Source organism: Prionailurus viverrinus, chromosome A1, assembly GCF_022837055.1.
Source record: "Prionailurus viverrinus isolate Anna chromosome A1, UM_Priviv_1.0, whole genome shotgun sequence".
NCBI classification, from domain to species: domain Eukaryota; kingdom Metazoa; phylum Chordata; class Mammalia; order Carnivora; family Felidae; genus Prionailurus; species Prionailurus viverrinus.
In genome coordinates this window covers 85,841,203-85,853,281 of record NC_062561.1, presented here as the reverse complement: position 1 = coordinate 85,853,281, position 12,079 = coordinate 85,841,203, and the positions used below count along the sequence as shown (strand labels likewise).

At 35.0% G+C, this 12,079-nt stretch overlaps 1 protein-coding gene across 1 annotated transcript; it reads right to left on the bottom strand.

Moving 5' to 3' along the window:
- Positions 1-5,538: 5,538 nt before the first annotated feature.
- Positions 5,539-6,486, bottom strand: LOC125163927 (olfactory receptor 2W3-like). Its single transcript, XM_047856257.1, has one exon. It carries the CDS (start codon positions 6,484-6,486, stop codon positions 5,539-5,541), a length of 948 nt encoding a protein of 315 aa, XP_047712213.1.
- Between the last annotated feature and the right edge of the window lie 5,593 nt (positions 6,487-12,079).

The window sequence follows — 12,079 nt, the reverse complement described above, 5'->3', positions numbered from 1 at the left end:
CTCCCTTTCCCTCTTCCCCTCCCCAACTTCTGCTCTGTCTCTGTCTTGGTCTCTCTCTTTCTAAAAATTAAATAAAAATTAAAATACATAAATATAAAATAAAATAAAATAAAATAAAATAAAATCATGGTATTTTATTATCTGGGATACTGTTTGCCTTTATGTTCACTGACTTAGAAGTTTGTTTTCGATTTTGTAATCTAGGCTCAGTTTAAAACCCTTTAAAGTACTTAGAAGGACAGGTACTATGTAAATGTTATTACTTTTGTTATTTTCATTGACTTTTTCATGCATTGACCCAACAACTATGTTGGAGTACCATCATGAGATAAAACTATGCCCACTTTATTTTGTTCAAAGATGTCATCTACATCACATCTTCATTTATCTTTCTTGGTGACTTCAAGCTTCTTATGACTTATGCATCTGAATCCATGTGCTTTCTGACCCCTGACTTGATTAACTCCATTATTTTTCTTCTATCCCCCTCAGACAACAAACCACAGTTTTGGATATAATAATTTTTGGACCTAGAATAAAACTCTGGCTATACAGAATTGTATCCTCGACTATCTTCCAGGGATGTTGATAAAATTAGACTGAATTGTGACTCCTTTATTACTTTTTTAAATCTTCCCTAAGGTAAGTCTAATGGAGAGCTATTGCTCTAGAGCTCCCTGACAGTAACAGCATTCTTTAGGAATGGACTTCAGGCATATCAGCTTCTGACGTCTGACTCTGTTATGTAGAATCATCCTCATTATTAAGAGACTTTGATAGTTTCATTGTGGGAATCAAATGATTAGCTAAAAGTATTAACCCTTATAGATATCCATTCAACTATAAATGATCAATTAGATTTAAATGAAAAATCTTGGATGAGTTTTGCCAGAAAGTGGCAAAGGCCACTCTTAAGTGCTGTCAATCACTATTTTTTTTTAAATTTCTCATGGCTTTTTTCCTTTCATACCAATAATTATTTGAAGATGTAACAGTCTTATTATGACCATAAGGAACTGGCAGGAGGATGAAGTTATTCTGAGGTCAACAGATAGGAGTTCAACATAACAAGCATTTCCTCCATACTGATATTTGTTACTTTATTAAATAAAGTGCCTTCATATTTTTGATACATTTTGTTCTTCTGTATTTTATTTTATTTTTTAAATGTTTTAATGTTTATTTATTTTTGAGAGAGATGGAGTGTGAGCGGGGGAGGGGCAGAGAAGGGAGAGAGAGACAGAATCCAAAGCAGGATCCAGTCTCTAAGTGGTCAGCACAGAACCCGAGAAGGGGCTTGAATTCACGTGCTGTGAGATCATGACCTAAACCAGACACTTAAACTGAGCCACCCAGGAGCCCTCTTAGTCTCTATTTTAACAACAGAAATTTAACACATATTTTCACACCAACGATTTTGACCTCTCCAGGAACTCAAATCCCTTGTTATGTTATTTGCAACCAATATTACCATAAATTATTGATTCCAAATCTGTAATAAGGATATGCTTTCTCTTCTATCACACACATTCTCTTCTATCACCTTCACACCTGGAAGAATTCCACTGCCTGCTAACAGTTCACCAATATTTGAAAAGTTTCATAACTTTGGAGAATAATTTTTAAATTGTGCTAACTTGTTTTATTTTAAATACATCTTCAAAAATGATAAAGGACAATAAACCATAGCAAGAGATAAGATATGACTACAGAGATATTTTAATTTTCCCATTCAAGACTACATTTTACTGGGGTGCTGGGTGGCTCAGTCAGTTAAACATCTGACTCTTGATTTTGGCTGAGGTCATTACCTCCTGGTTCATGGGATTGAGCCCTGTGCTGGGCTCTGTGCTGACAGCATGGAACCTGCTTGAGATTTTCTCTATCTCTCCCTCTCTCTCTGTCCCTGCCTCCACTTTCTCTCAAAATAAATAAACTTTAATAAAAGACTACATTTTACCTTCTTTTCACTCTTCATATCAACCTACTTTCTCTGTCACTATTCAACTTCTCCATATGCTCCAATTCATGACTAATTCTTACATTGTAATGAGGAAATCAAAACAGTGAAGAACTCAATGCATTATTTCCATAATAAATACATACTCTTTCCTCTGTTTATATACAATACCTTTTGGCCTATTACAACTGAGAAATGTACTGGTTCTTATTGAAAGCTTTGAATTCACCAATGTTTGCCATTTTTAAAGACCTCAATCCTCATACCAGAAACTTCCTCTGACTTCCAAAGAGTCTTTTTCTTATTTTAAATATTAGATTCAGGGGCCACTTGGGTGGCTTAGTCGATTAAGTGTCCAACTTCAGCTCAGGTCATGAGTTCAAGCCCCACATCAGACTCTATGCTGACAGCTCAGAGCCTGGAACCTGCTTCAGGATTTTTAGCTTCCTCTCTTTCCCTGTCCCTTCCCTGTTTGTGTTCTATCTCTCTTTGTCTGTCAACAATAAATAAATGTTAAAAAAAATTAAATATTAGATTAAGTTTGCAGACCCATTTAGTACATACTATTTTTAAATGAATCAAAACATTCCATAATGAAGTATTGTTTCCTTTTCATACCTCAGAGTATTCTAGTAAAAACTTCCACTTTTTCATCTCTCTTCTTTTTCACACTCCAAATGAAATTTTATTCTCAACTAATTATCTGAAAGAATTGTCAATGTTACTAACATCTCTTTGTTGGGTCACATACATGTTTTCTCTTGTAAGTTTCTTACCAGCATACCAAACACTTGCTGACTCTACCTAGAACTTGGTTTCAAACAAAAACAAAAAACAAAAACAAAAACAAAAACAAACAACAACAAAACTCATTTTCTTTTATTTTCTGATTATTATTTATTACTGCCAATAAAATCATCCTCAAATCTAATGGAAACTACATTATTATTGTTCTTATTTATGAATCAGAAAATCTTACAGGGCTTAGCCAGAATAGTTCATCTTTGTTCCACGTTCTGGCTGTGTGGACCTTGAAAGGATGTGTTTGCTAGGTGTTTGGCTCTGGTTGGATGACCTCATTCACAGCACTGGAGGGTGGAATGACTGGATCTATCTGGATCTATCTCTGTTCATATTGCCTGTCAGCATTTATCAGTGTGGCCTGAGGTTATTTACATGGAACTTAGATCCCAATAAATCAAAATAGGTAGCAGCCAGGACTCTGGTGAACTGGGCCCAGGATTCATACATTACAACTAGCATACTCTGTTGACCAAAGCAAGTCACATGACCAGACCATACTGAAGTGTTTGTCTGTGGATGGAAGGCATACAAGACATGCATAGTATGAAAGGAACTGGTAATAGTCATATCTGCAAACAATTTACCACACTGTCCAATTTTAATGCTTTGCTTATCCCTTTTCCTCTGATTTCTAAACATTAACTCATTTAATTTTTTATTTTTTAAGTTTATTTTTTATTTTGAGACTGTGTGAGTGAGTGGGGGAGGATCAGAGAGAGAGGGAGAAAGAATCCGAAGCAGGTTTTACATTGGCAGCACAGAGTGTGACATGGGGCTCAAACTCACAAAACTGTGAGATCATGACCTCAGCCAAAACCAAGAGTGATGCAACCAAATGAGTTACCCAGGTGCTGGAAACATTAATTCATTTTAGAACTTAGTTCTAGTCTCTTTCTTTGTTTCTTTTATTTTCCTTAGTATAAGTTGTTTACTTCAGTTATCTTATCTATTTCTACTCCATAAATGGGCAGTAAAATATGCATTTAAATAACATCTTTATACTGGTGAATTTCAATTAATATTACCAACGCTGCCTTTCTAACCTGAGGTCCTGAACTTTTACATAACTACCACATTGATATCCCTGTTTGACTGTTTTTTCTTTATTCTAAACATAATTTGTCTAAAAAAGAACATTTGAATCCCTACCCCAACTGTATATTTGCTTTTACTTCAATCACTCCCATTCCAGAAAAGGTTCTAATCAACACCTGCTTGCTAAAATTACAAATTGCAAATTACATCACTCTTAATTCCTAATAAGTTCTCACTCTACAAGTTCCATTAGAAAATACTCCTGGCTTGATCTCTAAAATACATCTTTGATTATAAATTTACTCTTTTCACTGATACTGTTTATTGCAAACCATTAGCTACTGTTGTCTCATTTACTGCTATAGTCTGTTTTGCCTCATCTTTGTCCCAAAACTTCCATGCTCTGCACAACAGAAGGAGTGGACCTGTGAAATTGAAAAATCATATTATTTACTTTCTCCACTACTTCTTGCCTTAGTCTGTAACATTACCTGTAATATTCTTCATGTTCTGGCCTTCTCTGTCTACCTCTTTGATTCTATCTCCACTATTATCTCTCTAGAACCCCACTCCATGAACAATGACCATTCTTCTGACTCAAAGTATGCCAAGCCTCCTCTTACATGGCAAAATTTAAATTTAACATCCCTTCTTTTGGAATGATTGTGACAGGTCTTCATTTTTATCCTCTGGATGTGACTAAAATAGTATTTCCATAGAGACCTTCCCAGAACATTCCACCTTTCCCAACTTCTTGATTACTTCCCATGATATCAATATAAATGTCAATATATATGTATACATATTTTTAATTTTATTTAAATTATCACTCAATGAAAGCTTTATTCTTTGTCATTTATTGTCACCAGCATAGATATTAATAGTTAAATTTCACAAAATCAGGATCATGTCAGTCTTTTCTTTTTAGTGTTATTTATTTACTTATTATTTTGAGAGAGAGAAGAGAGGGAGCAGGGAGGAGCAAAGAGAAAGGGACAGAGAGATTCCCAACTATGCTCCATGTTGTCAGTGCAGAGCCCAGCACAGGGCTTGGTCTCACAAAGTAGCCATGAGATCATGACCTGAGCTGAAATCAAAAGCCAGATGCTTAACTGACTCAGCCACCCAGGAACCCCAAGGGACCTTGTCAGTTTTGATCAAAGCTTTAATCCAGCACCTAGAACAGTGCCTGCAATACAAAAGCCATTCAATAATTGCTATTGAATCATTAAATAGATAATAAGGAATATTAGCTACATTTTTCTGTGAGAGTGTTTTGTTGTTTTTGTTGCTTTTGTTGTAGGACAATGATAGTGAAATATAAATTATTATCCATGTTGACAGATCTTATCAAAATTTGTAAAGGTGAATGATTATAATAAAATATTCAATATTCTATAATGGTTAAACATTTCAGAAAGTCTGGGTAAAAGAAATTTCATTTCAATTTTCTCTCTTTCCTTTCTAGACTGACTAGAAAACATGGCTCTGTTTTTTAGTATAGTATGTTAACCATCTAGATATTTGTACGTTAGTAATGGTCAACAGATATTCCTTGAGAATAACCATTTTTGAATATTATAATTTATACACTCCTGCATGACTTGCACAAAAGAAAACTAAAGATGGACCATAAACTGTGTGATGAAATATTCCCAAACTCTAGCAGATGGTAGTAATGCAAGATCAATATAGTGTAGGATATTAACATAAGAAATCATTGCTATCATTGTGTTAGGTTATAATCTCTTCCTTAAAGACAGATTTCCCAAAACTAATCTTCTCAGTGCCCCCTTCACCTCTTTGTTTCTGAAGGTATAGATCATGGGGTTCAGGAGCGGTGTGACAATGTTGTAGAAAAGAGTGAGAAACTTTCCCTGGTCCTTGGAGGAGCTGGTTCCTGGTTGCATGTACATGTAGATGATGTTTCCATAGAAAAGGGAGACCACTGTGAGATGGGAGCCACAGGTGTTGAAGACTTTGTGCCTCCCTGAGGATGACTGGATACTTAACACAGCCCTCACGATGTAGCCATAGGATATCAGGATAAACACCAGAGGTGACAGAACAATGCCCACTGCCAGGATAAAGGCAATGCCTTCAATTGCAGCTGTATTGACACAGGCCATCCGAATCAAGGCAGGCATCTCACACAGGAAGTGGTCTACTTTGCAATATCCACAGCGGGGTAGCCACAGAGTCATTGGAGACATAATCAAAGAGTTGGCCACACCACAGCCCCAAGCAAGGGACACTAAGCCCATGCAGAGATGCGGATTCATGATCACCAGGTAGTGCAGGGGTTTGCAGACTGCAACAAACCGGTCATATGCCATGACAGCCAGGAGCAAGCACTCCACACCACCCAGACCCAGAAACAGGAAGAGCTGGATGGCACAGCCTGTGTAACTGATGGTCTTGTCATGGCCATTCAGGTTATAGAGCAGCTGAGGAATGGAGCTGGTGGTGAAACTGAGGTCCAGGAAAGATAGGTGGGTGAGGAATAAGTACATAGGAGTGTGGAGGTGGGGGTCCAGCCGGGACACCAGGATGATGGTGGTGTTGCCCACAAGAGTCAGGAGGTATGCAATCAAGATGACCACAAAGAGGATCCTCTCGAGATGGGGACGGTCAGAAAACCCCAAAAGGATGAAATTTCCCTGAGTGCTGTCATTTGTTCCATCCATCTCTACTGTACCTCAGGAGAATGGGAAATTGGGGGAAAAAGTATTTCACAGCCATTAGCCACTCTTTATGCCACAATCTTTGAAACTTATAATAAAAGCCTGTGTGCATATCTGTGTGCATATCTTAAAACCTTAAAAAATAGAAACAACTAGATGGAAAGTTTTATAATTGTCATCAGTAATCTATTCAAAACAGAACATAAAACTTGAATACCATTTTTAAAAATACAAAATATTTGATGAAAATTAAGAAATAAGTATTATTAATTAGAAAAAAGAATAAAGAATAAACTCACATGTACTACAGACATTTTTCTGAAAATGGACAATATCTTTAGAATATGTAAGTATCTCACAAAACTTTAATAAGATAGTTTTTTTTAATAGAAAATTTGTGCATTCTTCCTCTAGTTCTTAAATATACTGATCCAGGCCATATGTGAACAAGCCAGACATGTCCATTTGTACTGCCCCTTACTCTAGGTAGAAAGTCGTGATATCATCCTAAGAGAAATTCATTTTCTTTCCTTTTCAGTGAATACATTTTCTGAATATTCCTGAAGCTGCTTCGAAGTGGTTGATAACAATTGGCAGTCATTGATTCCTGTGAAATTTCACCTTTCCCCAAATATATATCCCTAATATGTCAGGTTTGAGAGAGCATATGTTGGGTTCTCTGGTTCTTATGATCTTTAATTACCAGGACCAGATGTGAATTTATCCACCTTTTCGATACTACCGGAGATCATGATGTCAGTTGTCCTCTATGATCAATCTTTTAGAAGTTGAATATCTAACCTAGTCATGCCCAGATATCATACTTTTCACAAGGTAATACAGTGCCTTGTGTATTTACTTCTCTTGAATCACCCCCGCTCTCCATTCCAAATCCAGTTTTCGAAGATGTAAATGATTATATCACATTCATATTACAACTCCAGTCACTGGTATTTACCCTGTATTCTCATTCCCTCACATTTTCTGTCACATGGAAATGTCTTTCTACTTTCTATCCATATCTTCATGTATCACTTAATCTCAAGTTTAATTCACACTATTTCTGCAGATCATTTTCTTTGATTCACATGTTAATTAGTTGGGTTTTTTTTGCAATAGTTTAATAAATTCCCAGTGGTTCCAGCAGATATATTTAACCCTATTTTTTTTAGAATTTGGGAAAAGTTAGATAAAATTTTATTACACAAATTCATGACAAACTAAGTGAAATAACTATTAAAATATGGCTTCCTTATTTTTTTGTTTTTTCCTTCCTTAGTGATTACTGTTGTTTTGTATATCAGAGTGAAATGAAAGGTTAAGTCCTTGAAAAAAAAATGGGGAAATTGCTCTTTTATTCCTCTTTTCTTTCTTATCACTGTTAATTTTGTCCACGCTGGAAAAATCTTTTATTTTCATTTTTATTTTTTCTGGTTTCTTATTGTTTGTGCCATTTGGTTACAAACCATCATTTCCTAAGATTTGGCCATTTGCCAAAAGTGGTAGTAGATCAGACCCCAGTTAATTAAAACACTATCTTTAAATGTCATATAGGTTAAAGTGATTTTCTTTAAATCATCATTAAAAAAAACCTAATCTCAAATTTTTATATAAAATAGAATTTTAAACTCCACATTACTAATATTTAACAAGAAAATACTTGAAGAAAATAAAAATAAGTAAATAAAGTAAGTTAATAAATAAACAAATAGGTGTGCCTGGGTGGCTCAGTGAATTGAGCATCAACTTTTGATTTATGTTCAGGTCATGATCCCAGGGGTGTGGGATCAACCCTGCATGGGATCCCGCACAGAGAGTGAAATGTACTTAAGATTCTCTCTGTCTCTCCCTCTGCCCCTCTCTCCCACTCATGCTATCTCAAATAAATAAATGAATAAATGAATGAATGAATGAATAAATAAATAAAATGCATTTTATTTATTTTGAGAACATAAAATCTTTTGGTGTCCAAAGAATAAAACTATAGAAGAATGACAGAATGACCACAAAGAGGATCCTCTCAAGATGGGGACGGTCAGAAAACCCCAATTATAATAATTGTTAATAGTTTAACAATTATTAAAATTGTTAATAATTTGTATTTAAGAATATCACCTAATTCCCTGTTTAATCACAATGTGTATAATTGTTGACTCTGTCTACTCATGCATTTAACCCTGGCTTTGGCTTTATGTCCATTGACCTCTTCCTCCTTTCTTTCCCTCCACCTTCAATTCTTCCTCTTCTTAAATTTCCCATAGCTAGTGATCTTTAGTCACTCTTTAAAATTATCCCTCTCTTCCCAAAAAGTTTAAATATTTTCTTTACTTATCTATTGAATACTCTACAAATCTAGCTTGGTTTTCAAAAGCCCTACAATTTGCACTAGCTTATTTTTAAACTTAATTCCTTAACAGTATCCTAGGTATCTCCTGTCTCCCAGTTACTACTCTGCAGTTAAATATTGTACAAACTCTGTGGCATGTATGTTTTTATATCTATGTATAATTTCCTTATCTGGTTTATCACTACTGGACAATTTCATCACATATTTTGTTCAAGATTCAATTGTTGTCTGTGAATCTCCAATTTATATATTTATGTATTCATATACATAGTTATATATCTATTTATTATATGTAGTTATACATATCATACATAGTTATTATACACATACACAATTAAGTTATACTATAAAATACAATCACTTTGTGCCAGGAAACTTAGTTATTTGGACTACATTGTGAATGTCACAGTTATCTTTATACATGTAATATAAAAAAATGCTGTATTTCACTGCTGTTTATAGAACATAATTAGCTTGGTGGCAGTGACAGAAGTGGGTTCCTGGTGCCTGATTACCCATAATATCAATAAAATGTTTTGATTGTACATTCATATTACTTTAGCTTTCAATTTTAGCACCTCAGTTTTTGTCTTTCCCACATCCAAATTTTGTACTACAGCCAGTTACTATATCTTGTCTTGGTCCTGAATGATAAAATGACTTTCTATGTTATGCCTGGTTTTGTCCTTGCTGTTTTTCCTTCACAAATTCTGTCACCTAGGAATGCCTTTCTGCTTTCTCTCCTTACTTTTGCCTGTCAGTTAATTTCAAGTTTAATTCATACTATTTCTTCAGGTCATTTTCTTTGATTAACTTACTGCAGTTAAAAATCTTCTGTATTGAGTGCATCTGGGTGGCTCAGTTGGTTAAGCGTCTGTCTCTTAATATTGGCTCAGGATTCGTGAGATCTGCTTGGGATTCTCTCTCTTCCTCTCTCTCTGCCCTCCAAACCCTGCTCTCTTTCTTCTCTCTTTCTCAAAAATAAATAAACAAACTTTAAAAATATCTTCTTTACTCTATGGGTCACTGATGTGGCTATGTTTTACTCATTCTATTTTGTATGATTTTTCATATGCATACCTGTTATTTTATTTGAAGTATAATTCAATATTTATTTTATGTAGTGTATTTTATAAGATAATTCCAATAGAAATAAATTATAATTATACAATTTTATATCTATTTGAATTGGCCAATGTGTGCCATGTGCTAATTTCCAAGTATGTCCTGACATCATTAAATTAACTTCTCTAAGAACCAAGTTGGTGCTTCTCTATTTGTGTGTGTGTATCTGTACCTTCTGAAGTATTTCAAAGAATGTTGTGAATTAGAAAACTAATGGACACTCTGAGAACTGAACAAAGTGTCAGAAGAAATACAATATGCAGATCCTTACTATTTTTGGTGGCATATTGCCAAGTGTAGAATCAAAGAAGCTAAAGTTGTCTGTTTATAGATGGTTTAACTCCAGCAAATTACTCTGGTTTGTGATTTCTACCTGCCATTAATCTTCTTGATCTTTTCCCCAGAAGAGGTCCAGCTTAAAACTGGTGGGTTGTGGGTGACTCTACTCAATGTCATAAGTCATGAGAGCAATTCATGGGAGAGAGAGATAAGGGGAATACCTTCTGAGCTTTGTCCTTTCCTATGTAACTCCAAAGGACCTAAACTGCTCTACAGAAAGGTTTTTATGGAGATGACATGATCATTACTCTGGAGAGAAGCCTGGGAAACATTGAAGAGAGGATGTAGAATAATAGGGATTTTAATGCCTCAGGAGACTTCAAATTCCCAGGAATCATTAGTGTATAAATTGGAAGGTTCAGAAGCAGAAGTCACAAGGGGAAATCAATCATACTTCTGTGCTTTGGTATAACTATAATAAATATATAACATTATATATATACATATGTATATATATGTATATGTATATATGAGTGTGTGTGTGTGTGTGTACACAGTTATACCAAATACATAATATATAGTTATACCAAACATGTATAAATATATTTTGCTCTGCCTATGATAGAAAATGAGGAAACCTGAGGTTTGTTTTCTTCTGTTTTGTTTTGTCATGATTGGAAATGTTCTTATAATTTCCTTTTAGCCAAAAATTAATTCATAATTTCTACAAACTGGATAAACCATTTAGTTCTCTCTTTTTCAAGCAGAAATTTACTATCACAAACAAGCAACATATAGCTATCCCCATATTAGAAGTTACAGCACAGCAATGTCTCATTTATCTTCCCCTTTTCCACAGAACCAGTAGAATGAAGGCTCAAATAACATCTGGAGCTCTTCCATGGGGCAGTTTATGGGAAATGACACAGCAGTCTATTTTCATAGACATAGTAAAGAATATGAATTACTGTTTAATTTTTTTTGGATTTGAAAAGGGAGAGTCAACACACATGCACTAATGAATTAATTACAAAATCTCACTGAATAAATTTGAACTAGCACATCAACAATAGCCAAATTATGGAAACAGTCCAAATGTCTATCACCTGATGAACTGATAAAGAAAATGTGGTGTATATATATATATATATATGAAATAATTACATATTTTTGCAATGATGTGGATAGAATTAGTGTATCAAGCTAAGCAAAAAAAGAGAAAGACAAATACCATATGATTTCACTCATATGTGGAATTTAGGAGGGGGAAGATGAACATAGAGGAAGGGAAGGAAAAAAAAAAGATAAAAACAGAGAGGGGCATCTGGGTGGCTCAGTCGGTTAAGTATTGGACTTCAGCTCAGGTCATGATCTCATAGCTCATGCGTTCAAACCCTGCATCAGGCTCTGTGCTAGTAGCTCAGGGCCTGTAGTCTACTTCAGATTCTGTCCCAGTCTCTCTCTGTGCCTCTCCCCCATTCACACTCTGTCTCTCTCTCTCAAATATAAATAAACACTTAAAAAAAAAAGCCGAGAGGGAGGCAAACCATAAGAAACTCTTAAATACAGAGAAAAAACTGAGGGTTGCTGGAGGGGAGGTGTGTGGGGGATGGGTTAAATGGGTGATGGGCATGAATAAAATGTTGGCTAGCTATATTATTATATTTTAAAATGTGCCCAATTATCTTTCAGTTTGCTATTAAGAAGTTGAATGGTCCCTGACACATTTTTCTTTTTAGAGGGGCATGTGAATCTATTATGTATTTTGAGCATACCAAACAGCACATTTTTTTTCATCTACTGACCTCAAGGGTCTCAGGAAGCTCTTTAATGTGACCACACATG